The sequence below is a fragment of the Ascaphus truei genome, chromosome 1, assembly GCF_040206685.1.
Source record: "Ascaphus truei isolate aAscTru1 chromosome 1, aAscTru1.hap1, whole genome shotgun sequence".
Classification (NCBI taxonomy): Eukaryota; Metazoa; Chordata; class Amphibia; order Anura; family Ascaphidae; genus Ascaphus; species Ascaphus truei.
The window spans coordinates 69,202,530-69,230,454 of NC_134483.1; the positions used below are offsets into that span (position 1 = coordinate 69,202,530).

Here is a 27,925-nt window from a genome sequence, read left to right on the forward strand (position 1 = left end):
GGCTCTGGTATGGGGTGCTGTATCCCTGCCATTGTGGTTCTTGTTTTTATTTAATTGTTTTGGATTTGTGGTTTTTGGTTTTATTTAATTGTTTTGGATTTGTGATTTTTTGGTTTTATTTAATTGTTTTGGATTTTTGGTTGGTTTTATTTCATTGTTTTGGATTTTTGGTTGGTTTTATTTCATTGTTTTGGATTTTTGTTGATCGTTTTTTTTTAGGTTGCCCATTGACTGCCATAGTGGTAAAGCATACCCATATTATATAACAATTAATAATGCTGGCAATGCCACCTCCTCCTTCATCATCTGTGGATTCGTCCACTCTTTCTACCGTGTCAATATTGTGTTTATTTTGTTTACTTTATTGTACTATAAAAATTTAAATTTTTACGATGATGTTGTGGGGAATGAGATCCTGCACTTTTTAGGACTCAAGTATTGATTTGGACTCATTGATATTTTCTTCTATACAATAGGACATACCGAAAAATCCACTGGAAGTAAAGAAAAAAGAGGCATTTGTATTTTTTCGGCAACTCAGCCGGCACAGTGTGTAAATCACTGTACTTCTCGCTGAGGTCTCTGTGCAGCCAGCAGGTCACCCAATGATCAACAGCACAGCTGAAAACTGCCAGCTACCGACAGCACAGAAGCCACTGAGAAGCAGTAAATAGTTACTTTAATAGACAGATTTCTGTGGACTAGGTGGCACAGTTCTCAGCTGGTTCAGGCCCTTTCTCACTGGCAGATCACAGAGTTTACTCCGCTGTAACCATGCCCCTGTCATGTGGAGTGCCACAGGGTTCTATCCTATCTCCCATAGAGTTTGCAGTGTACATGTTTCCACTAGGTCACATAATCAGGTGGAATGATCCGGGTTATCTCTGCTATGCAGCTGATACTCAACTCTTCTTGTCCATTGCACCATGTACTAAGGACCCATTATCAGTCATCAATAGATGCTTAACTGAACTCCTAGAGTGGATGAGTTTCAGTTGGTTGAAGGGTCCCAGCTATCTGAAAGAGCTTCTAGCTCCCTACACTCCCATTTGCTTATTTCAATCTGTAGATCAAGGACAGTTCCCAGAATATCCTTAACTTCCTTTGGGGTCCAAGCTTTTAGCCATGCTACTCCCACTCTTTGGAACAATCTGCCCTGTACAGTTCGAGAGGCCCCCTCTTTAGAAATCTATAAAAACAGGCTCAAGACCTACCTGTTTACCCAAGCATTTAATCAATGAACCACAACCTGTCCGACATTTAATAACTACAGTACCGTCCCATCCTGTATTGTATCTTTCATTGTGTTTGGTCTTGTTTATAACCTTAAATGTTTTCTTGTTTTTCCCTTTTTGTAACTGTGCAGTGCTTTTAGTCCCATTGGGAGAAAAGCACTATATAAATAAAGTTATTATTGATATTATTATTAATAAACATTTCTATTAATAAGCCTAGGGTGCTCATTAGCTCAGAGGTCGGGGGTACATCAGAGATTTCTTAAAAGTTGGTAGGGTCTTGTCCTCTCCTCCCCCCCATTGTTTGCATGTATCTGTGTTGTATAGAAAGTATTTGCCTGACCAATGATTTTACTTGTGTTACTTTAACAATGTAGACGAAAAACAGAGATTCAAGGCAATTTTTACGAAATTGGCTATTAACAGCGTGCTCAGACTACAAAGCAGTGTATTCACAGTTGCATAACATGATGATTTATTTTTGCAGTATTGATACTTTGTAGAAATGCATAAAGAATTTGCTAAGATTACAACAAGAGTGTGTGTAACACCCAATGACTAACGCTATCATCTCGTCTGGATTGTTTCAAAGCCTGATCATGAAAGTACTACAATATTCAGCAGATTACAAAGAAAATGCGGTAAGTAAACATCCAAAAACAGAAAATCTATGATCCACTTGTTATTTTTTGCTTTATCCAGGCAACATATTTCTTAGTTAAACGAGTGTAGACACTTGCATCTCCGGGAAGTCCACACTTTAGTTTGCCGAAAGAAGTGATACCTCTGAAAACTCCTTTGCAAATCAATGGACCTCCAGAATCTCCCTGAAATAAAAAAAATAAAAATACTCAAAAAGATATTTGAACTGGAACATTTCTTATTTTCAAGTTGTTTTTGTCTTTATACAGTATTATACTAACATTTTCAAAACATCACGGATAGATTGTCATTTATACGGCATATGACTTTCAAACTGACCTCTTTTTAAAAAAAATGCATAATATAATTATTGAGGTGGCTTCAAATAATAAATATAGAGTGGGAGCTGCTTATTAAAATCTCCCAGCTGCAAAGCAGGGTTGAAACTAACACAAAACGAGGCATTAAAGGGTATCAGATTTAAATGTCACTATTTTAATTGTATTATTTGTCTTTGATAACACTTGTGCCATTATCTGCACTGTTATATCCTGGGGTTTACAACAGAAAAACAAAAATTCCCAAAGCTACTTCCATTGTGACAAAAATACACAGTGCAATACCTATATATCTCTTGTAAAAAGGGTCATTTAGTTTAACCCTTTGCCCAAAGCATCTTAAGCCTGCTGCCACTTACAAGGAATGACCGAAAGCAGGTCCTAACACTCACCTGGGTTAAAATTCTTAATTACCTGTATAATTAAAGGAAGAATGATCACATTGGATCTGTCATAACCTGGCAAAATGAAACTGACCTGCCAAGTTGGAAAGTGGGGCTTAGCCACGCCCACTAACACTCCTTTTGACACATATGCATATATATATTATGTGGTAATGGTTGGGGTTTCTCAGAGCTTGTTGGGAATCTGTGTATATCCTGGGGTTTTGCAGAAGGGAAGGTCTGATGAATGGCCCTTGGGAGTCTAAACTGCAAATGTACAGTATTTGAGAAGCACAGTTGCTCCTTTTAGAAAGGAAAACATTCACCATTCTTTGGTAAATCTGGTGCCATGTTTGCCGAAGTTGTGCACCTGTATTCTAGCAAGAAGATTTTGATAAATAGACCCCAATGAGTTGTTTTGCAACAGGCAATATCATTCTGATCATTATTACAGCTCATTTAGTGTGAGTGTGATACATTTTTGTGTCTAATGATAAATTACTCTGTGGGGTCTATTTAGAAAAGTCTTCCAGCTGCAAAACAGGGATAAACCCAGTGCAAAAAACATCACTAGATCTTTCAAAGAAAAGCATTAAAAGCACTAGGATTTTTCCTTTGATAAATCTGGTGCAAATCTTTAGCACTGGTTTTGCAGCTGGGAACGTTAGTAAATAACCACAGAAAGTATACTTTAAACCAGCGTTTCCCAATTGGGGTTCTGCGGAACCCTGGGGTTCCATGGAGCAGTCACAGGGGTTCTGCTGATGGACAGGCCGCCCGCACACACTGTGCCGGATTTCTCCCTCAAAAAATCAGTCTGTCTGTAGCTGCAATTTCTCAGTCAGACATTAGGTGGTGCTGTGCTGCACAGCTCATGCAGCACCTCGTCTGCATTGCTGCCTGCTGCGTGATAAGGTGTCGGTGTGTGTGTATGTGAGTGTGTGTGTGTGTGTGGGGGGGGGGGGGTGAATGTGTGTGTGAGTGTGTGTGTTATTGTGTAAGAGAGAGACGGGCAGAGGGGGGGTGAAAGAGAGACATGGGCAGAGGGGGGGTGAAAGAGAGACATGAGGGTGTGAGACATATTGGGAGGAGGGGGAGACACTGGGGGAAGGTGAGAGACACTAGAGTGAAGGGAGACTGATAGACACTGGGTAGGGAGAGTGATAGAGACACTGGGGGGAGGAAGTGGCACACTGGCTGGAGGGAGAGAGAGACACTGAGGTGATAAAGAGACATACTGGCTGGATGGAGAGACACTGGGGGAGAGAGTGAGAGACACACTGGGGGGAGGTGAGAGAGACACTGGGGAGGGAGAGTGATAGAGACACTGGGGAGGGAGAGTGGTAGAGACTCTGGGGAGGGAGAGTGGTAGAGACTCTGGGGGGAGGAAGTGACATACTGGCTGGAGGGAGAGACACTGAAGAGATGGAGAGACACTGGCTGGAGGGAGAGACACTGGCTGGAGGGAGAGACACTGGGTGGGGGGAGTGAGTGAGAGACACTGGGGGGAGGTGAGAGAGACACTGGGGAGGGAGAGTGATAGAGACTCTGTGGGGAGGAAGTGATACCAGCACCCCATATCTGGGCCTGTAACTCGGGAAGCAGGGGGGGCCTGAGGCTGAAATCAATGCTGTTCAGCTCAGGAGACCCCTCCTCCTGCACAATATTATAAAAAATTATATTAGAGCAGCTTCGTTACCAGAACGGATTGCCGCTACGGTAATGAATTATTTTTTATTGTGTTTTGATACTAGTGTAGATGAACAGCGGGTCTCCTGAGCTGAACCGCATTGGTTTCAGCCTTGGGGACCCCCTACTTCCCAAGTTACAGGCCAAGATATGGGGTGCCGGTATCCCCCTGCAGAATTTAAATCCCCTGGTCACGTGAAGCGGGAGCTTTTAAAGCACACGGGATACCTGCACCCCACAACGGGGCCTGCAACTCAGGAACTATGGTATCCCCGAGGCTGCAACCAATCCGGTTCAGCTCTGGAGACCCCCTACACATGTACACTATTATTAAAATGTATATTTATGCTTCACGATCGCCTGTGAGAGCCGTGCTTGCAGACGCAGCGTCTCCATGCAGCTCTTACAGGCGGCTTTTTTTTCAATCAGCTATCGCGCTTTCCAAGTTTAAGCACGATGGCAGGGGGGGAAAAAAGCAGCTCGCGCGATCTGGCATATTTTTGCTCGGCCGGACCAAAATGCCCTGAACTTGTTAGTGAATCGCACCTTTGGCTTCACTTTTTAACGGCCGAGCAAAAAATTTCCTTGCGGCCGCAAAAACGCCCTGCTTAGTGCATAGCCCCCATAGTATTATATTAGAAAATCAATCAAGATTCCGCCCTCAGGAGTATTCTGTATTTTTATAAAAAACAGACAACTAGGATCTCATATATAATGATTCTACATAGAACGTATTCTCCTGTTACAGATCTGCTACTTACTTTACACGTGTCCTTCCCTCCTTTCTTATCACCGGTACACATCATGTCCTCTGTTATATTGTATGTGGGCTTCCATTTGTCCTTACATGTCTTTCTATCAATTATGGTTACATTGACTTGCATTAGTTTGTCTGAACCTTCGATTTTTCCGTTGGTGGTTCTTCCCCATCCTGCTGTTTCACAGACAGCCCCTTCTTTGATGTCATTATAATCTTTAGGCAATGGTAGGATGCGTACAGCTTTACCCAGCTCTGCTTTTCCAGACAGCTGAAATACAGTACAATTACAGTTTCAGAATTACAGTAAATTGCAACATTATTATCAATACTATGTACATTCATATTTAAGTTTTTTTTTTTTTTTTTATAACTTGAAGTTTATTGGTTTTTGTTTGCTGTACGTGGTATTCTTCTTTGCTAAACTTCATTCACTTTGTGGTAATTCCAACACTTTTTTCGTTGAAAACACACTACACACAACATAAAACTCATATGGGGAGGAGAGGTAGGGGGGGGGGAGAGGCAGAGTCTCCATCATGTTTCGATAAAATAGGCCTGGTATCCTTTGGTGTTTAAATTTCACTGAACGTGAAGTTCCTGATGGCATCTTTGATATTTAACTAATTTTAAGGGTGACAGCAAGATAACACAACCGGAAAGGAGGGTTACTTTGGTAAGGTGATATTAATGCAGATGTCCTGGTAATCAGACCAAGATACAAAGATTACTCATATTAATACTGGGAAATATAAACTGGAACTTATGCTCATTAATATCTTTATTAGTGATATTACAAATGTTCTTGAGGTGAAATGCCTTTTTGCAGATGAAGCAAAGATCTGAAGCAGGGTCGACACTACATGGAGGTAAATAATGAATGCATTAGGTACATAGAAGAATTGTCAAGAATGTGACAACTACAGTTTAATGGCATAAAATCCAAAATAAGGCCCTTGGATCACAAAAATCCAAAAGCAGAATACAGCATTAATGGCACTATATAGTCAACTACTATAGAGGAAATGGGCCTGGGAATCCTTATTTCAGCTCACTTGAAAGTAGTCGAGCAATGTAACAAACCAATGCGGAGAGCCAGCAGGATGTTAGGTCCTGCAGCAGAGGGAGGTGTATTAGCAGCTGAAAGAGAGGGGTGATGATGCCACTATATAGATCATTGGTAAGACCTTAACTAGAGTACTGTGTTCAGTTCTGGAGACCATATCTCCAGAAGGATGTAAATGGAAACAAGGGAAAGGCGGAATTTTGATAAACTGATAGAAAGTCAAACAGTCATTCAAATAAAGTCTATTTTATAGTGCACTCCGAAATAATTATTTATATATTTTATAGTGAAAAAACTGTGAATAAGTGATAAAAATAAAATGATTAAAAATAGCACGTGGTGCTCTGATCTATGTTGTATGGCTGCCGTATTAAATCATTTGCGTAAACAGTCGTGCAGTGGACAACAAGGAGAGTAGTTCAAATTGTTACTGCTCATGTGATGGAATATACGTGGATGCTAAGTTGCCTAAAGCAACTGATCACAATTACGCTAACACACACTTCATCATTGCAATCAGTGGAAATTCACTGAATATCAGGAGCCATAACCAATCCACTTAGTGTCAATAACACAAAACTGCTTGCTATCTTTATATCATCACTGTGTGTAAATCGTCACACCACCTGATGTTCAATTGTATTCCAATAATAACATAGAACCACTACATAGTGTACAATGGCATTACTTATAGCAAGAATAGTTAACAACTGCTATCAACACATGTTGATCCTAAATGTTCATTAATGTGGATGCGTATTTGTCCAATGAATGTATAATGAATATATCAAAGCATAGTGTTATGCCTAAAAACTGATATATAAATGCTTTTAATGTTAACAGTGCAGCTCCAACATCACTGCATAGGTTTAAACTCCTCTAATGATTGCAATGTGGTGCATGATTGTACTCGTGCTGCAGAGTCTCTCACAAACTAGCTAAACTGGCAAATTAAAGCTGTTTCTGAAAACAGTGCAGCTCTAACATCACTGCCAAGTTGTAAACTAAACTCCCTCAATCTAATGATGGTAAGTATGCAGCAAAAATGCTTCAAAAGTGTCAATAGCAATATATTGTGGTTTGAGTACTTAGCTATTTAGTAGCATCCAAAGTGCTTCTTGTGGGAGACTCTTTGCACGACAGCGGCGGCAGTCAGAGGATCGCGAACACCACATGACGTGACGTCACCGCGCCATACGCGTTTCTCTCCAGGCAGAGCTTCGTCAGGGGCAGGTGAATACAGGGAACTCCCCTTACTGCGTATATATTGTATCCATTCTGTTGTGAATGGTGAATGCAACGCCAGGCTAATTTGGCATGTGATGTAGGTCAGCCTACAGGATAGCCCAGGGGAGGGGGGAGACATACGCATTGACTGTGTAACCATACTGATAACAAAGATCAGTGATTGAACCTGATTAGCTGTTAGTGCATAAACAACAGGGTTTTGTACATTGACTGATTGACATTATATACCGAAGGGTTCAATCGCGCATGCGCCTGTCGGCACGTCCTGAATAGCAATACCGGCTCCCAACCTGTACCGAAGCTGTGCGCAAACAGGGAGACTATAGAGCATGTTACACATGCGTTATTTACATCAGTTATGCACGTATATGACGATTGCAGTACAATACATGCATCGATAAGTGGGAAAAAAGTAGTGCTTCACTTTAAGTACATTTTCGCTTTACATATATGCTCTGGACCCATTGCGTACGTTAATGCCTGTATATCCCTGTACTGTGAAGCACTGCTTGCATGACTGGCATTGTTTGTCATCCAATTCGGGCACATTGAGAGGATGCAGGTTGTCTTCACCTACATCCCATTGAGGGATAGAGAACCAGAAGCGAGATAACAGAGTGTCACGGGAGACTCCTGTGGCGGGTAGGATCTCGGTGGCCGGAACAGCACGAGCGTAGTAGGGGTCACAAGCAGAGATCAGAGGCAGGCGGTAGATAGCGAAGTCAGGAAACAAGCAGGGGTCCAAGGCAGGCGGCAGGTAGCGAAGTCAGGAAACAAGCAGAGGTACGAGGCAGGCGACAGGTAGCGAAGTCAGGTAACAAGCAGAGGTCGGCAACAAGAAGACTGGAACAGGACAGGGGAGCAGGGACAGGTCTGGGAGCAGGGACTGAGAACAGGAACAAACAGGGACAAGCCAGATTACCAGCAAGGGCTTTACTGTGAACAGACTTCTATAATACAGGTACAGGTACAGGTACAGATCAGGATCAAAGGCATGTGCATAGGAGTCTGACTTCAAGCAAAGGCAATTGAACCAACCAGGAAGCAGAAGCTATAAAGGATAGAGACAGGAGCAACAAGAAGACAGGCAGGCAGACAGAGGAACCCAGAGGAAACAGAAGACAGCAGCACACCCAGTGGACAAAGAAGAACTATGGCTAGGCAGGAGGTCTAGGAGACCCTGACATTACTCCCCCTCTCAAGAGCGTTCTCCGGACGATCCTCCAGGCTCTTCAGGGAAACCTTGATGGAAGGCCAACTTAATGTTTACGGTAAGTGCTGATGGGAAATCTGTGAGAGGGGCATTTATCCTCATCACAAGAGCGTTGGCATCAGCATCAAGAACATTAGGCATAGCAAGGAACTTCACCAGGGATCCGTCTAACGTCATAGCAGGGGCATGGACATCAGGAATGTGGGCATCAAGGACGAGTGCAGACTTTTCACATGGGTAAGTGGGAACATAGAATTCACGCTCCATGGTCTCCTTTTGTGACTGCCGTTTCGTGGTATTACCTAAATTCTCATTTAGACCAGCTATTTGAGTTTTCAGCTCTTGAAGCTGTCCTTCTGCACTTCTTTTCCCACTCAATGCAGTTGTCAGTTCAGCTTCTTTGGAGTTGAGTCGCGACTCCATATCTCCCAGCTGACTCAGAGTAAAGCTTAAATATGTTGCATCTTCTTCATTTCTGATCTGCAGCTGCCGGTACTCCTCCCGGGCATTGTACAGCTCCAGCTGCAGCCGGACCTCATCACGGGCTGTGTGGTCCAATAATTTGCAGGCATCAGCCATTTTGACCACATAGCGCTGTGTCAGGCCAGCCACTTGACAGACGGACACCTTCTCTCTCTCCTCCTTTTTGGCAAGCTGTGTCTTGAGCTCAGCGATCTGCGCCTGCAGCGCTGTGAGTTGCTGAATGTGTGTTCAGCTGCTAGCTTTAGCTCTTCCTCCAGCGAGGCTCTGGTTATGCTCAGTGTGGCCTTCAGCTCCTCATGCTGTTCTTTGGGGACACACTGGGTGCTCAAATACTCTTGCAGCATCTTTATTTTGTAGGCAGTCTGGAAACTTTCTTTCTGCAGAACTCGATGCTTTTCTTCAGCATTCACCCATTTCTCCTTGGTGTCCTGCAGATGTGTACGCAGTTCTCGCAGCTGACTCTGCAGCATATTTTCAGCTTGTGTGAGCCGCTCCAGGGAGACACGTTCTTCTTGCAGCACTCTCTCTGCATTCTGCAGTGCTGTCTGCACGTCTAACTTTTCCTGGGCCAACTGTTTCTTCTCCTCTCCTAATTCATGGAGTTTCTTATCTCCTTCCCTGACTTGGACATAGAGATTCTTGCACTCTTGAGTTACAGTTTCAAAACTGATATTTAACCCTTCGAAGATTTCTCTCAATGAACATAGTTCTGTGTTGAAGTGGCAACTCTTCTCCTTAGATGCTTCCAGCTTTGTAGTAAGCCTGTGAACCTCTTTCTGAGATGCTTGCAGTGCTGCATCAACTTGAGCCATGAAAGTCTGGTACTGGGCAGAATCAGCGTAGGCCTTCTCCAGCTTACTTGACAAGATCACCCTGTCATTCTCCAACTGATATTTTTCTTTTTCCCAGTCACCCTCTGCTTTTTCCAGCGCTAATTGCATCCTTGACTTTTCTTCTATCAATAGTCTGTTCTCCTCTTCTGATTCATGGAGTCTTTTATCTCCTTCACTGGCTTGGACAGAGAAGTTCTTACTCATTTGGTTTATAACTTCAAACCTACTATTTAACTCTTCGGAGGCGTCTCTCATAGAACGTATCTCTGTTTTCAAGTAGCATCTCTCCTCCCGAATGACTTCCATCTCTTTTTTGAAGTAGCAAATCTCCTCCTAGGAGACTTTAAGCTCTGTATTAAGCCTGTCAATTTCCTTCATAGAGATTTCCAGGAATTCGTTACTTTTAGAAGCGAGGCGCCGATTCTCAGCAGCATCAGCATATGCCTTCTCCAGCTCACCTGACATGACATCCAGGTCACTGGTGCTTTTCTTTTTCCTGGAGAACACACTTAGCAATTGCTGAGGATAGACAGCTCTGTAGTGCAGCCTTGGCTTCTTACGCTTTATCTAAATGTCCATGAAGACAATCAATCTCTTTTCGTGCAGATTGAAGTGTCTGAGTTAGGGCATCTTTTCCTGGATTAAATACATCGTTCTTTTCTTCCACTATTCTTGGGATAAATCTGTGAGTTGCCTTATCTGCAGCATATCTCTTTCATCAAATGCAGACTCTGGGGTTAAAGGTTCATCCTTAGTTTCAACTTCCACAGTAATACCTCCCTTCTTTTTCTTCTTCTTCCTTGCTTTGAGAAGTTCTGAAGAATCAGTGGTACTGTGTTCACATTTACTGCTCAAGACTGTTTTCAGAGTGGGAGCTATAACTTCAGACATACTGTAGGGAAACCAAACTTCCCAAGAAACCAGTAATGCAGAAAATGTGTCTTTAAAGCAGAAGCATTAGAATGAACAACAGGAATATTAGACACAGAGAGACACAAGATAGGAGAGCTTTTGAGACTTTAGCATCAGTCACGGAGATTTATAAATGCAAGGAAAAAACATAGACATAGAAACCTGTAGTTATATCTGAAACTTTAGAAATCTGGCGTAGGGATATCATACAGACAGAGAGAACCTGCAGTTAAATCTGAATCTTTAGACATCAGGCGTAGGAATATCATATAGACAGCAGGAAACTACTACAGAGAAAATTTGCAGTTAGATCTGAAACTTTTGACATCAGACATAGGAATATCAGACAGAGAACCTTGCAGTTAAATCTGAAACTTCTGATATCAGGCGTAGGGATATCACAGGTTGCAGAGAAACAAACTTTAAGGGAACTTGCAGGTAAACCTGAAACCTTAGAACCAATCATAGGAAGAACAACAGATTGCAGGAAAAATCACAGTATGCAGTAACAAAATAATGGAAGCACTCTTGTCTTTTGAAATGGGAACCCTGTGAACAGCAGTGGTCCAACCAGGGATGCAGAAACAAGCCTTGTCCAGGGAATGAAAAGTCAGAGTCTAAAAAGGTGGCAACAGGTACTGCAAGGGTTAACCCAGGCACTGCACAAAAGAAAAATCTCAAAGAAAGGTGCAGTAGTCTTTGCAGCAACAGTTCTAGTCTCAGCAAAAATGTTTTTTCGTTATGAACGCAATAATTCTTGCAGAACACTTAGCATCAAAAAAAAACCTTCCCAACTGGGATTTCCAAAAAAGAAACGAAAGTACTTATCTTCAACCATGCGGATGTGGTCTGCTGCAGCAGGCAGGAAAGGGTGCAGGCAGAAGAAGAATCTGTTCCAGCGAGGTCCAGAAGCGGCCTTTGCTTTCTGTCACGGGAGACTCCTGTGGCGGGTAGGATCTCGGTGGCCGGAACAGCACGAGCGTAGTAGGGGTCACAAGCAGAGATCAGAGGCAGGCGGCAGATAGCGAAGTCAGGAAACAAGCAGGGGTCCGAGGCAGGCGGCAGGTAGCGAAGTCAGGTAACAAGTAGAGGTCGGCAACGAGGAGACGGGAACAGGACAGGGGAGCAGGGACAGGTCTGGGAGCAGGGACTGAGAACAGGAACAAACAGGGACAAGCCAGATTACCAGCAAGGGCTTTACTGTGAACAGACTTCTATAATACAGGTACAGGTACAGGAACAGATCAGGATCAGAGGCATGTGCATAGGCGTCTGACTTCAAGCAAAGGCAATTGAACCAACCAGGAAGCAGAAGCTATAAAGGACAGAGACAGGAGCAACAAGAAGACAGACAGGCAGACAGAGGAACCCAGAGGAAACAGAAGACAGCAGCACACCCAGTGGACAAAGAAGAACTATGGCTAGACAGGAGGTCTAGGAGACCCTGACACAGAGTAACAAGGACAACTTTACTGATGTGAATCCCACTCACTCATGGCTGTGTGAGTGTAACATTGATATATTCTTATTTATTACCCTTATCTTCCCACTCCCCCCCCCCTCCCTTTTCCCTTTCCCTTCATCCTATTACCCGTCTCTTGTGTATTGTGATCCGTTCAGTTACATGAATACTAAATGTGCACGAATATTTACTGTACATATCATTTTTCTTTGCGCTCACCGAATTCTATCATAATTTACTGTACAAAACAATACATGTGGCTTACTACTGTTTAGTAAAACGTTCTTACCTTCAAAAGCTGGATGTCATTAGCAAATGTCTTTTTGTTATAACGCTCATGTGGGATAGATTTTAAAACCTTAAAATGCTGCTTTTCTTGTTCCTTTCCACGTATTGAATGAGCACCAAGAGTAATTGTTGTTTTTTTATTACTGGAAAGAAAAGGCAGAGCTTTGATACATGCATTATATGGATTCTCTTTGGTAAATGAATGAAGACTGTGAGGCCTACACAGATTATTTTTTTAACATTTTAGTGCCTTAAATTTTATTACTTAAAATAAATACAACCTTTAAAAAAATGTGAGTTTTATGTAAGAAGACTTCATACATATGATGTATAATTTGATGTTCCACATTATTTTTATGCATTACATCATGTTGAATACCTGATTGATACAATTTATATAACAATAATAATAATGGGGAATTCTCACAAAAAGAAAGGAAGATTTGGTATTCATTACTACAGTATGTACAATAAAGCGCCATTGTTCTGTGTCCAGTTCAGTTTCTTCCTGTTTCTGTCTGTTTCCCCAAGAAGGGGAGAAAGAGTATGGTACAGACGCTAAGAAGTTAATCGAAAGAGATTTCTATGTAGACGATGGGCTCAAATCAGTCCCTACAGAACAGAAAGCTATTGACTCTCCCTCAAAAGAAAACAAAAGATGCTTGCAAATGCCAACATGAGGCTCCACAAAATAGCCTCTAAAAGCACCAAAGTGATGGAGGCGTTTGATTTGAACGATCACGCTAACGATCTGAAAGATTTAGACCTTGGGTTCGATGCGCAACCAATACAGTGGTTTTCAGGATTGAGCTGTGATCTTAAAGCGGACACTTTTACGTTCTAAATATTTATGGGGGGAAAACCATATAACTGATATGGAGTCCTGTCTACAGTCAACAGTCTCTATGACCCTCTTGGAATCATAGCCCCAGTCACCATACGAGGAAAGTCTCCCCTCAGAGAGCTGTCTGCAGAAACACGGGACTGGGATACTCCACTACCTCCAGAAAATAAAAGAGAGTGGGAGGTGTGGAAGGATTCCCTAAAGACCATTGAGCAACTGCAGATCCCACGCACCGCACCTAGTGTATTCACCCATATCCCTCACCACTGCACACAAGAAAGAGATTTGCGTTTTCTCAGATGCTTCTATGAAAGCCATACCAGTAGTGGCTTAAAGGTTACATATACAAATGGCTACTAGCTACTGGCACTTTGTCCATGTAAAAACAGTATACAGTAAAATACAAATTAAATTAATAAATGTTTTACTTACCCCTGCCAGGATGAAGGCCATCACCCTCCTCCTCCTCTTCTTCATCAACATGGAAGGGTTGATGCCCAACCATTAAAACACCAGTAACCCCTTAATTACCTTTGCGGTTACTAAAGCCATGGTAATTAAAGGGTTAACCGGTCCTGCTACACAACCGGGAGGCCTAACCCCCTGACCCAGGGAAACTACTCCCATTCCCCACCCGCTCTACCCCCATCACAACACACACAAATGGGCAAAGCTCTAGTAGCCAAATGGCTAATAGCGCTTTTGCCCATTTGCGCAGCAAAAAAAAAAAAGAAAGTACACAATACAAAACTGTACATTAAAATAAGCAGGAGGCCTTAAACCCATTGATTGCCCCTGTGGTTACCTATGTCCTCAACATGGGAACAGATAACCACATTGGCAATCTATGGGCATGCTACTACTCACCCCCTTTACCTCCAACAACCACCCCCCCCCCCCCAACAAATACAGTATTGGGCTAAAGCCCTATTATCCAGATCTGGACAATAGTGCATTTGCCCATTACAAATAAAACATAGTTGAAGGTGCATTCTCGGCTGACGGCTGGCAACAACGACATAGGAGGAGCTTGCTGATGTAGGTAGTTAAGCAAAGGTCAGACCGCACGGGGAATGAGTGCTCGAAGTACGATCAAACATCAGGGATATGCAGTACAAGGGAAGGATACACCCCCCCGCCCCACACCCTTCAACTCCCTTTTCTTTCTTTATGTGGATTTATGTTTCTTACATCTTCAATATGTTTTGATTTTATTTGAGTGTTGAGCTGTAACAATGGAAGAAATGTGTTTTATGCTTTTCGGGGAAACTTAATAAAATTTAAGTTACAAAAAAAAAAAAAACATTAGCCTGCTAGCATATAGTAAATAAAAGCAGTATTTACCCCTGCCAGGATGAAGGCCATCCTCGTCCTTCTGGTCCTCCTCATCTTCCTCTTCCATGGGCAGTAATAGTAAAATTTAAAAAACTAGCTACTGGCCTTTAACCCTTTAATCAACTTAGCAGTTATTAACCGCTATGGTAAAATAGTGCTTTTGCCCATTTGTGCTGAAATAAAAATAGATATATAGTAAAATACAATTGACGATACAATACATTACAATACATAGTAGGCAATAACCCCATTGATTTTCATGGTGGCAACTTATGCCCACAATGGGGGCACAGATATCCCCAATGGCAATGAATAAACAACCTAAAAAATATTTAAAAAAAAAAATACATTAAATTAAATTAAAAAAAACGTTATCCCAAAAATGCATAGATTGTCAATGTGGTTATCTATACCCTCAAAGGGACATAGATAAACACATTGCCATTCAATGGGCATCCTAAAAAATACACAAAATACACAAAAAAACACAAACGGGTATCGGTTAATAATCGCTAAGGGGATTAAAGGGTTACAGTAGCTAGTTTTTTTTATTTTACTGTTGTTGCCAACAGAGGAGGTAGACAATGAGGATCAGAATGACAAGGACAACCTTCATCCTAGCTGGGATAAGTACAACTTTTATTTACTATATGCTGGCTTCTGTTTTATTTTTAATGGGCAAATGCGCTATTATCCAGATCTGAATAATAGGGCTTTTGCCGAATAATGTATCTGTTGGGGGGGAGGAGTTGATGGAGGTAGACAGGGTGGATAGTAGGGTGCCCATTGATTGCCAATGTGGTTATCTGTGCCCTGTTGGGCATAAGTAACCACAGGGCAATCAATGGGTTTATTGCCTACTATTTATTTTAATGTACATTGTCAATTTAATTGTATTGTGTATTCATTTATTTTTTACTGCACAAATGGGCAAACTATTAGCCATTTGGCTACTTGTTCTTTTGCCCATTTGTGTGTGTGGTGATGCGGGTAGAGGGGGTGGAGTGTGGGGGTAGTTTCCCTAGGGTGGGTGGTTAGGCCTCCCAGATGCCTAGTGGGAGGGGTTAACCCCTTAATTACCATAGCAGTTACAACCTCTAAGGTAATGAAGGGGTTAACTCATCCCGCAACCCTCTGGTGGGCCTAACCACCCTCCCCAGGGCAACTACAATACAAATTACAATAAACCCTCCATCCATCCCATTAAAACACCAGTAACCCCTTAATTACCTTAGCAGTAACCACAGCCGCCGACAAGAGGGGAGAGCCGGGACAATTGTCCTGGGCCTGGAGGCTGCGGGGGCCCGGCCGGCACTGACAGTTGGGCCCAAACTGTGGCCGGGCCCCAGCTGCTCTGGGTTCGGCAGCCGGACAAACATCCGCATCCAGCTGCCGGGCCTCAGTTTTCCTCCCCTGCAGCAAGGTTCTCTCTGCTGCTTTTGCAGCCCCCCATGTAGGCCCCATCCCTGCACTGGATGTTGGGTGGGCTGTATGGCACGGCATTGAAGATGCGCTTGCATGTGATGTGGAGCGCGGTATTATGTATGTGATGTGCAGGGGGGATGTGTGTGATGTGCAGGGCGGGTAATGTGCAGAGGGGTGATGTACAGAGGGGGTGATGTGCAGGGGAGTATTATGTGTGTGATGTGCAGTGGGAGGGGTGATTTCCAGGGAGGGGTTGTTTGTGATGTGCAGGGGGGTGAGGTGCAGAGGGGTTGATGTGCAGGGGGGTATTATCTGTGTGATGTGCAGGGGTGATGTGTGTGAAGTGCAGGTGGGGACATGGGGGTGCTGGGGAGGGCGTGATGTGCAGGGCAGTATAATCTGTGTGATGTGCAGGGGGAGATATGTGATGTGCAGGGCAGTATAATCTGTGTGATGTGCAGGGGGAGATATGTGATGTGCAGGGCAGTATAATCTGTGTGATGTGCAGGGGGAGATGTGTGATGTGCAGGGCAGTATAATCTGTGTGATGTGCAGGGGGAGATGTGTGATGTGCAGGGCAGTATAATCTGTGTGATGTGCAGGGCAGTATAATCTGTGTGATGTGCAGGGCAGTATAATCTGTGTGATGTGCAGGGGGAGATGTGTGATGTGCAGGGCAGTATAATCTGTGTGATGTGCAGGGCAGTATAAGCTGTGTGATGTGCAGGGGGAGATGTGTGATGTGCAGGGCAGTATAATCTGTGTGATGTGCAGGGCAGTATAATCTGTGTGATGTGCAGGGCAGTATAATCTGTGTGATGTGCAGGGGGAGATGTGTGATGTGCAGGGCAGTATAATCTGTGTGATGTGCAGGGCAGTATAATCTGTGTGATGTGCAGGGGGAGATGTGTGATGTGCAGGGCAGTATAATCTGTGTGATGTGCAGGGGGAGATGTGTGATGTGCAGGGCAGTATAATCTGTGTGATGTGCAGGGCAGTATAATCTGTGTGATGTGCAGGGGGAGATGTGTGATGTGCAGGGCAGTATAATCTGTGTGATGTGCAGGGGGAGATGTGTGATGTGCAGGGCAGTATAAGATGTGTGATGTGCAGGGCAGTATAATCTGTGTGATGTGCAGGGGGGGATGTGTGATGTGCAGGGCAGTATAATCTGTGTGATGTGCAGGGCAGTATAATCTGTGTGATGTGCAGGGCAGTATAATCTGTGTGATGTGCAGGGCAGTATAATCTGTGTGATGTGCAGGGCAGTATAATCTGTGTGATGTGCAGGGCAGTATAATCTGTGTGATGTGCAGGGGGAGATGTGTGATGTGCAGGGCAGTATAATCTGTGTGATGTGCAGGGGGAGATGTGTGATGTGCAGGGCAGTATAATCTGTGTGATGTGCAGGGCAGTATAATCTGTGTGATGTGCAGGGCAGTATAATCTGTGTGATGTGCAGGGGGAGATGTGTGATGTGCAGGGCAGTATAATCTGTGTGATGTGCAGGGCAGTATAATCTGTGTGATGTGCAGGGCAGTATAATCTGTGTGATGTGCAGGGCAGTATAATCTGTGTGATGTGCAGGGCAGTATAATCTGTGTGATGTGCAGGGGGAGATGTGTGATGTGCAGGGCAGTATAATCTGTGTGATGTGCAGGGGGAGATGTGTGATGTGCAGGGCAGTATAATCTGTGTGATGTGCAGGGGGAGATGTGTGATGTGCAGGGCAGTATAAACTGTGTGATGTGCAGGGGGAGATGTGTGATGTGCAGGGCAGTATAATCTGTGTGATGTGCAGGGGGAGATGTGTGATGTGCAGGGCAGTATAATCTGTGTGATGTGCAGGGCAGTATAAGCTGTGTGATGTGCAGGGGGAGATGTGTGATGTGCAGGGCAGTATAAGCTGTGTGATGTGCAGGGGGTATGTGTGATGTGCAGGGCAGTATAATCTGTGTGATGTGCAGGGCAGTATAATCTGTGTGATGTGCAGGGGGAGATGTGTGATGTGCAGGGCAGTATAATCTGTGTGATGTGCAGGGGGAGATGTGTGATGTGCAGGGCAGTATAATCTGTGTGATGTGCAGGGGGAGATGTGTGATGTGCAGGGCAGTATAAGCTGTGTGATGTGCAGGGCAGTATAATCTGTGTGATGTGCAGGGCAGTATAATCTGTGTGATGTGCAGGGGGAGATGTGTGATGTGCAGGGCAGTATAATCTGTGTGATGTGCAGGGGGAGATGTGTGATGTGCAGGGCAGTATAATCTGTGTGATGTGCAGGGCAGTATAATCTGTGTGATGTGCAGGGCAGTATAATCTGTGTGATGTGCAGGGCAGTATAATCTGTGTGATGTGCAGGGGGAGATGTGTGATGTGCAGGGGGAGATGTGTGATGTGCAGGGCAGTATAATCTGTGTGATGTGCAGGGCAGTATAATCTGTGTGATGTGCAGGGGGAGATGTGTGATGTGCAGGGCAGTATAATCTGTGTGATGTGCAGGGGGTATGTGTGATGTGCAGGGCAGTATAATCTGTGTGATGTGCAGGGCAGTATAATCTGTGTGATGTGCAGGGGGAGATGTGTGATGTGCAGGGCAGTATAATCTGTGTGATGTGCAGGGGGGGATGTGTGATGTGCAGGGGGAGATATGTGATGTGCAGGGCAGTATAATCTGTGTGATGTGCAGGGCAGTATAATCTGTGTGATGTGCAGGGGGAGATGTGTGATGTGCAGGGCAGTATAATCTGTGTGATGTGCAGGGGGAGATGTGTGATGTGCAGGGCAGTATAATCTGTGTGATGTGCAGGGGGAGATGTGTGATGTGCAGGGCAGTATAATCTGTGTGATGTGCAGGGGGAGATGTGTGATGTGCAGGGCAGTATAATCTGTGTGATGTGCAGGGGGTATGTGTGATGTGCAGGGCAGTATAATCTGTGTGATGTGCAGGGGGAGATGTGTGATGTGCAGGGCAGTATAATCTGTGTGATGTGCAGGGGGAGATGTGTGATGTGCAGGGCAGTATAATCTGTGTGATGTGCAGGGGGAGATGTGTGATGTGCAGGGCAGTATAAGCTGTGTGATGTGCAGGGCAGTATAATCTGTGTGATGTGCAGGGGGGGATGTGTGATGTGCAGGGGGAGATATGTGATGTGCAGGGCAGTATAATCTGTGTGATGTGCAGGGCAGTATAATCTGTGTGATGTGCAGGGGGAGATGTGTGATGTGCAGGGCAGTATAATCTGTGTGATGTGCAGGGGGAGATGTGTGATGTGCAGGGCAGTATAATCTGTGTGATGTGCAGGGCAGTATAATCTGTGTGATGTGCAGGGCAGTATAATCTGTGTGATGTGCAGGGCAGTATAATCTGTGTGATGTGCAGGGCAGTATAATCTGTGTGATGTGCAGGGCAGTATAATCTGTGTGATGTGCAGGGCAGTATAATCTGTGTGATGTGCAGGGCAGTATAATCTGTGTGATGTGCAGGGCAGTATAATCTGTGTGATGTGCAGGGGGAGATGTGTGATGTGCAGGGCAGTATAATCTGTGTGATGTGCAGGGCAGTATAAGCTGTGTGATGTGCAGGGGGAGATGTGTGATGTGCAGGGCAGTATAAACTGTGTGATGTGCAGGGGGTATGTGTGATGTGCAGGGCAGTATAATCTGTGTGATGTGCAGGGCAGTATAATCTGTGTGATGTGCAGGGCAGTATAATCTGTGTGATGTGCAGGGGGAGATGTGTGATGTGCAGGGCAGTATAATCTGTGTGATGTGCAGGGGGTATGTGTGATGTGCAGGGCAGTATAATCTGTGTGATGTGCAGGGCAGTATAATCTGTGTGATGTGCAGGGGGAGATGTGTGATGTGCAGGGCAGTATAATCTGTGTGATGTGCAGGGCAGTATAATCTGTGTGATGTGCAGGGCAGTATAATCTGTGTGATGTGCAGGGGGGGATGTGTGATGTGCAGGGCAGTATAATCTGTGTGATGTGCAGGGCAGTATAATCTGTGTGATGTGCAGGGGGTATGTGTGATGTGCAGGGCAGTATAATCTGTGTGATGTGCAGGGCAGTATAATCTGTGTGATGTGCAGGGGGAGATGTGTGATGTGCAGGGCAGTATAATCTGTGTGATGTGCAGGGCAGTATAATCTGTGTGATGTGCAGGGGGAGATGTGTGATGTGCAGGGCAGTATAATCTGTGTGATGTGCAGGGGGTATGTGTGATGTGCAGGGCAGTATAATCTGTGTGATGTGCAGGGGGAGATGTGTGATGTGCAGGGCAGTATAAGCTGTGTGATGTGCAGGGCAGTATAATCTGTGTGATGTGCAGGGCAGTATAATCTGTGTGATGTGCAGGGGGGGATGTGTGATGTGCAGGGCAGTATAATCTGTGTGATGTGCAGGGCAGTATAATCTGTGTGATGTGCAGGGGGTATGTGTGATGTGATGGCCGGGCATGTGTGTGATGTGCAGGGGGAGATGTGTGATGTGCAGGTGGGGGCATGTGTGTGATGTGCAGGGGGGATGTGTGTGATATTCAGGGGGGATGTGTGAGATGGGCAGTGGGGGGGATTGGTATGATGTGCATGGGGGGGATGTGTGTGATGGGCAAGGGGGATTTGCATGATTTGCTGGGGTGTATGTGTGTGATGTGCAGGGGGGATGTGTGTGATGTGCAGGGGGGATATGTGTGATGTGCAGGGGGGATGTGTGTGATGTGCAGGGGGGGTGTGATGTGCAGGGGGATGTGTGTGATGTGCAGGGGGGGGTGATGTGCTGGGGGGTATGTGTCTGATGTGCTGGGGGGATGTGTGTGATGTGCAGGGGGGACATGTGTGATGTGCAGGGGGGGATGTGTGATGTGCATGGGGTATTTGCATGATTTGCTGGGGGGTATGTGTGTGATGTGCAGGGGGGGTATGTGTGATGTGCAGGGGGGATGTGTGATGTGCAGTGGGCAGGGGGTGTGATGTGCAGAAGGGATGTGTGTGATGTTCAGGGGGGGTGATGTTCAGGGGGGGTGTGTGATGGGCAGGGGGGATTTTGTGTTGTGCAGGGGGGGGTGCATGATTTGCAGAGGGGATATGTGTGAAGTGCATGGGGGATGTATGTGATGTGCAGGGAGGGGGATATATGTGATGTGCAGGGGGGATGTGTGTGATGTGCAGTGGGGGGGGGTATATGTGATGTGCAGGGGGGATATGTGTGATGTGCAGGGGGGATGTGTGTGATTTGCAGGGGGGATGTGTGTGATGTGCAGGGGGGGTGTGATGTGCAGGGGGATGTGTGTGATGTGCAGGGGGGGGTGATGTGCTGGGGGGTATGTGTCTGATGTGCTGGGGGGATGTGTGTGATGTGCAGGGGGGACATGTGTGATGTGCAGGGGGGGATGTGTGATGTGCATGGGGTATTTGCATGATTTGCTGGGGGGTATGTGTGTGATGTGCAGGGGGGGTATGTGTGATGTGCAGGGGGGATGTGTGATGTGCAGTGGGCAGGGGGTGTGATGTGCAGAAGGGATGTGTGTGATGTTCAGGGGGGGTGATGTTCAGGGGGGGTGTGTGATGGGCAGGGGGGATTTTGTGTTGTGCAGGGGGGGGTGCATGATTTGCAGAGGGGGTATGTGTGAAGTGCATGGGGGATGTATGTGATGTGCAGGGAGGGGGATATATGTGATGTGCAGGGGGGATGTGTGTGATGTGCAGTGGGGGGGGGTATATGTGATGTGCAGGGGGGATGTGTGCGATGTGCAGGGGGGGTTTCTGATGAGCAGGGGGGGATTTGTGTGATGTGCATGGGGGTGTATGTAGGGTGTCCAAATGTTCCAGTTTAGCCAGGACATTCACGTTTTTTAGGCCTCTCTCTCAATTTTTTTGGAGTGTTGTCCCGGTTTTCTATGCTGCTGGCCATGCATGCATGATCGGCCCAGTGAAAACTGTAGTCCTGGGCCCCTAGAAACCTGTCTGTGGCCTGCAGTAACCACTAATGTGATTAAGGGGTTACTGGTGTTTTAATGGTAGGGCATCGGCCCTTCCATGTTGGTGAAGAGGAGGATGCCTTCAACTTGACAGGGGTAAGTAAAACATTTATTCATTTAATTTATATTTTACTGTATACTGTATTTAAAAGGACAACAATGCTTGTATTCATATTTGGCTACTAGGGCATTTGCCCATTCCTATGTGGATGTGGTTTTTTGAGAGTAGAGGGAGTGGATGAAGGGGTGGACGGTTAGGCCTCTCGGTTGGGTAGTGGGACGGGTTAACCCCTTCATTACCTTAGCTGTAGTAATCGCTAAGGTAATTAAGGAGTTAACCCCTCCCACAACACTCCCAGTAGGCCTAACCACCCACCCTGGGGCAATTACCCCATTTACCAACTCCCTCTACCCCCAAAAAACAGGTACTTTGGTTTAACCCTTTAATTAATTTAGCGACTAGCGGCTAAGATAATGAAGCTACTTTTATTTTATTTTAATTACATAGTATTGAAGGAGGGGGTCTCCGGAACTAATCCACATTTATTTTAAACCCCGGGACCCTTTGTTTCATGAGATAGAGGCCCCAGTATGGGGTTCTGGTATCTCCTGCAAATGTAATTCTCCCACGTCATGTGACATTTAAACATACAGGAAATACCGCCACCCGATACCGGGGCCTGTAACTCAGGAATCAGGGGGTCCCCGGGGCTGAAATGAATGTGGTTCAGCTCCGAAGCCCCCTGTTTCAATACTATGTAATTAAAATAAAATAAAGCAGCCCGGTAGGATTAACACAGCGGGATTTCCGTTTAGAAGCAGGGACTTGGGGTTGGCGCGAGGTTTGCGTATGCGCAGTGTGTGGAGTCCCGGCGGCCATTACAGATTGCACAGACGCAGATAGTGCTAGCGGCAGCCATTACAGCACTGCGCATGCGCGATAAAGATAGCACACGCGGCTCCAATAGAGTAGAAGCTCAAAAGGAATTACATTACCCAGAAGCCTCTGGGGACTGCCCTTTCATCCATGTCACCTGCGCATTACAGCCAAATAGGGCTTACAGATTCTCCTGCTGCAAAGGGGATACATTGTTGCGCGCTGGAGTCAGGAAGCTGACAGTGGAGCACGAGTGTCAGTAGAAGCTGGGACACAGACAGGGGAGGGTGTATATGTGCAGGGAGGCAGGTAGCCTCTGCACTAGGCCAGAGATCACCCCTAGGCCCTACTCACCCAATAGTTTGTGGTTGTTACAGGGACAGGCCCTTAGCTAGGAACCCTGCCCCTTTAGTTGTTTGTTAGTTCAAGGACACAGTCAGAACGCTACGCAGCCCTGAAGGTTGTGGTCTGGGACCAGACCCTGTCCAGTTGCAGAGACGGTTTCAACGGTGGGAGCATCCTTCAGGACATCATCCCACACGGGGGTGGAATGGTCGCGGGATCAGAGGATCCACTTATCTCCACGTCAGCGAGCCTGGGTGTGGACACACCCGGCAGGTACCATTATACACCAAGTGCACCAACTATATCCTCATCTAGTACGGCGCTGATCAAGCCTTAAAGGTTGTTGGACTGTTGAGACTACAGTATGGGTACATGGTGTGGGGTGAAGGCCCTGCGAGGCGTGGGGCAGTTGTATCTCTAGTCATTATAGAGTCTAGTGTTCAGGGTTATCTGTTATCTCAATGTTCAGTAATGGCCTTTCTATTTTTACAGAGCTGTGTGTTCAATTGATTGTGTCCTATGAGGGGCTGCTTCCGCTCTGCTGGGATCCCTCACCGATGGAGGCGCTGCACCATAGTAAGTATATACCCAAGGCTCTCCTTGGCAGAGGCTTAGAATCCTGTGAGCCAACAGGTATAATCAGCATCAGTAGCATAATCACATCTTACCTATCTCACTTAGGGGAAACAGGACTACATAATGAATCATCCGTGCTGCGACAAATACATTTTTGGTTGATACATAGTAACTTCCTTCTACGCAAACAAACTTTTTAGGGTTTTCACCAAGTTGAACTTGGCAGACGATTTTGAGGTCCTTTCTTCTTTTTGGCATACAAAAACATTATTTTATAGTACATACTATTAACATCTGTACAACTAGCGCTGTCCATTTCTGTGCTTTAAAAAACATGATGACAAACTCATTTTTGATACTAATGGATCAGATTGAGAAATTTGAGGTAAGTACATAGGACCACATAGCACAATTAACATTAGATGCCTGGAATTTTATATCATGTGGGATGCTTAGTACAGCGGTGTGCAAACTGGGGGGCGCAAGATTGTTTAGGGGGGGCGCGGGCAGCTGCGGCGGTTTTGCCAGGAGCAGAGAAAAAAGCCGTCTGTGGCTGCAATTTCTCTTTTGGACATTAGGTGGCGTTGCGCTACACAGCTACACAGCAGCATCTCATTCTTGCTCCTTGCATCAGCGTGGTGAGTGTGTGTGACATGGGGAGGGGGGGTGAGTGTGAGACGGACATGGGGAGGTAGTTTGAGACTGGGACATGGGGAGGGAGTGTTAGACTGGGACATGGGGAGGGAGTGTGAGACTGGGACATGGGGAAGGGAGTGTGAGACTGGGACATGGGGGGGGAGTGTCAGAGTGGGGCATGGGGAGGGAGTGTCAGAGTGGGGCATGGGAAGGGAGTGTGAGATTGGGACATGGGGAGGGAGTGTGAGACTGGGACATGGGGAGGGAGTGTGGGACGGGGGGAGGGGGGTGAGACTGGGACATGGGGAGGGGGGGTGAGACTGGGACATGGGGAGGGAGTGTCAAAGTGGGGCATGGGAAGGGTGTGTGAGATTGGGACATTGGGAGGGAGTGTGAGACTAGGACATGGGGAGGGAGTGTGAGACTGGGACATGGGGAGGGGGGTGAGACTGGGACATGGGGAGGGGGGGTGAGACTGGGACATGGGCAGGGAGGGAGTGTGAGACTGGGACATGGGGAGGGAGTGTGAGAGTGTGACATGGAGAGGGGGGTGAGTGTGTGAGTGGGACATGGGGAGGGGTGAGAGTGAGTGAGAGTGTGACATGGGGGTGTGTGAGTGTGAGAGTGTGACATGGGGAGGGGGGGTGAAAGTGTGACATGGGGAGAGGGTGAGAGTGTGACATGGGGGAGTGAGAGTGTGACATGGGAAGGGGGTGAGAGTGTGACAGTGTGACATGTGTGGGGGGGTTAGTGTGTGGGGGTGAGGCTGTGAGATTGTGGGGGGTGAGAGTGACTTGGGGAGGGGGTGAGAGTGTGACATGGGGAGGGGGTGAGTGTGACATGGGGAGGGGGTGAAAGAGCTACATGGGGAAGGGGTGAAAGAGCTTCATGGGGAGGGGGTTGAAAGAGAGACGTGGGGAGGGGGTGAAAGTGACATGGGGAGGGGGGTGAAAGAGAGACATGGGGAGAGGGGGTGAAAGAGAGACATGGGGATGAGAGAGACACTGGAGGGAAGGAGAGACACACAATGGCTGGAGGGAGAGTGTGAGAGAGACACCGGGGGGAGGGAGACAATGGCTGGAGAGAGAGTGCGAGAGAGAGACTGGGGGGAGGGAGAGACAATGGCTTTAGGGAGAGTGAGAGACACTGGGGAGAGGGAGAGAGAGGGAGAAACACTGGAGGGAGTGAGAAAGAGAGAGAGACACACACTGGGGGGAGGGAAAGAGAGTTGGGGAGGGAGGGAAGACACTGAGGGGAGGGATAGAGAGACACTGGAGGGGGAGTGAGAAATACTGGGAGAGGGAGAGACTGGGAGTGGAGTATGAGACTGTGGAAGAGGGGAGAGAGGTCCTGAGAGGTCCTAATGTGGCGGGAAGAGAGAGATTAATAATAATGGCAGAAATGGGGACGCTATTATACAAATATCATAATATTTATTTTAAGTGATGTAATTTGTGTTATAAATACATTTTTTTGTAGACGCGTGGCGGGGGGCGTTACAAAGCTGGTTCGCCCTCATTGGCTGAACCAGCTCACGTGCGCTGACGTCATGTGATTTTGATTACATCAGGCAGGGGGCCCCGAGAAATTTCATGGGTGAAAAGGGGGGCTCGGCATAAAAAGTTTGCTCCCCCCTGTACATAAGCTCCAAAAGGAGTGCAATTCTGGGGCTCAAAACGGCACCATGAAGGATGTGTGCAGTATAATGGTACTTCTGGGATAAAGCAAACTGCACCATATGCAACAAAGAACAAATCCTATTGATACATACAGCATGCCCCTATGTAATCTATGCAATGTATGACCTCTATGTACCAAGGCAAAAGTGGGGTACCCAATTTTTATTTTTAAATACCATTGAAATTGAAAAAAAAAATCTTTGTTACTTCTGGGACAATCTTTTGCAAAACCTGGGCAAGAACAGTGCAAAGGAAAAATGTTATAGAGCCTTTGATATATATGGTGCCATTTTTATTTATTTTTTGCTCTAGTTTTGCAGCCAGGAGACTTAGGCCGTGATTATATCAAATGCAGCCGGGCATGCGATGCGTGTGCCACCGGAACAAATAAATGTAACCTAATGCAGTTGCTTATACTTTGCACGCGGCGTGAGCGCTGCAGAGCAACCGCGCAAGCTTCTCCAAAACAGATTTTCATTTTTTATTTTGGCGCGCACCGACTGCGTCACATGAGCGGTTCAGCCAATGAGAGTGAACCGCTCATGGCCATGCCTCCACCACGCCTCCCTGTCTCCTCCGTTTGTCTCCTGCCTGCAGTGCAGGTTTTGAGCGTGCGCATCGCCCTCGTGACGTCACGAGGGCGAGTGCGCGCTCGCACGCTCCGGGTATAATCAAGGCCTTAGGAACAGAAGTGATTTGCCCAAGATTACATGAAAACCAAATTGCCCAAGCAGTAACAAACACAAAAGTCCAAACACAAAAACATTGCAGACCAGCCCCTAACCATATTCCATACCTCCACGTCACTACACTAATCCATGCAAATATAAAGAGTCGTGCTAGGAAGCTAGAAGATGCGTGTGGTAGACTATACAATCTAAAGAAAAGCAGATCGAACCCTATTTAGCAGTTTATAGTGGTACATTTGCAATGCAATAAAAAGCATGAATGTAACACTTTTTAATATGCTTTATAATTTAATAAATATTTAATTTCCTTTCATCACTTGTTCATAGAAAACTAAGATTAGATATCCATTCATGAAGGACAGTATTGATATGTTGAGAATTACTTTATACAATGCAGTGTATGCTGTTGCCATCAAAAAACCTGCCTGGAAGGAATTGTGAGTAGAGTTACTGTACTTACACTGTACAGTGAGCTGCAGTTAATACCCAATTCGGTTTTATTAAAGTCCCTCCACATCCATTTACTAGCGCCATATATGGTCTTGAATGAGGAACAGCTTCATTCCCTCCAATGATTTCCATGCAAGCATCTGTACAGTATTAAAAAAAGAGGAACATACAGTAACTAGACAATGCAGCAGGATTCTTCCAATTGTATCAATTGCTGCACATATTTATTTTTACCTATTTGCTAGTAAGGCAAAAACATCATACAGGTTATTACAGATCATATGAATTATTAGACACTTACTTGCTTGCACTTCACATGTATGTTATAAACTGCCATAAACTTTAATACAAGTACAGTACTTACTGTACACCCATGGATCACCAGGAGCAGAATAGATGCAGAGACTGGTACAATAGAAAGAATGTTCATTGTTGCTCAGTTCAGCTCTAAACCTTGTAGAGATTCAGCCGTTTCTTATATAGTAGAAATTGTGGCTGTGGTTAGGTGGGTGTCTTGTGTTAGAATTTCACACTTTAGTCTAGA

At 45.7% G+C, this 27,925-nt stretch overlaps 1 protein-coding gene across 1 annotated transcript; it reads right to left on the reverse strand.

Moving 5' to 3' along the window:
• Positions 1–1,722: 1,722 nt before the first annotated feature.
• LOC142469105 (granzyme A-like) lies at positions 1,723–27,851 on the reverse strand. Its single transcript, XM_075576022.1, has 5 exons — positions 27,751–27,851; positions 27,392–27,521; positions 12,551–12,692; positions 5,049–5,315; positions 1,723–2,062 (listed from the first exon to the last, which is right to left on the reverse strand). Exons 1-5 carry the CDS (start codon positions 27,809–27,811, stop codon positions 1,904–1,906), a joined length of 759 nt encoding a protein of 252 aa, XP_075432137.1. The 5' UTR covers positions 27,812–27,851; the 3' UTR covers positions 1,723–1,903.
• Between the last annotated feature and the right edge of the window lie 74 nt (positions 27,852–27,925).

Bases quoted from the DNA above. Each gene is read 5' to 3' on its own strand.
- LOC142469105 (XM_075576022.1), bottom strand. From the start codon at position 27,811: ATGAACATTCTTTCTATTGTACCAGTCTCTGCATCTATTCTGCTCCTG. The intron at 12,693-27,391 runs GTAAGTACAGTA...TTTTCTTTCCAG, and splicing joins ACTGCAGCTCACTGTACAGT to TAATAAAAAAACAACAATTA. The intron at 2,063-5,048 runs GTAAGTAGCAGA...TTTTTATTTCAG, and splicing joins GAGGGAAGGACACGTGTAAA to GGAGATTCTGGAGGTCCATT.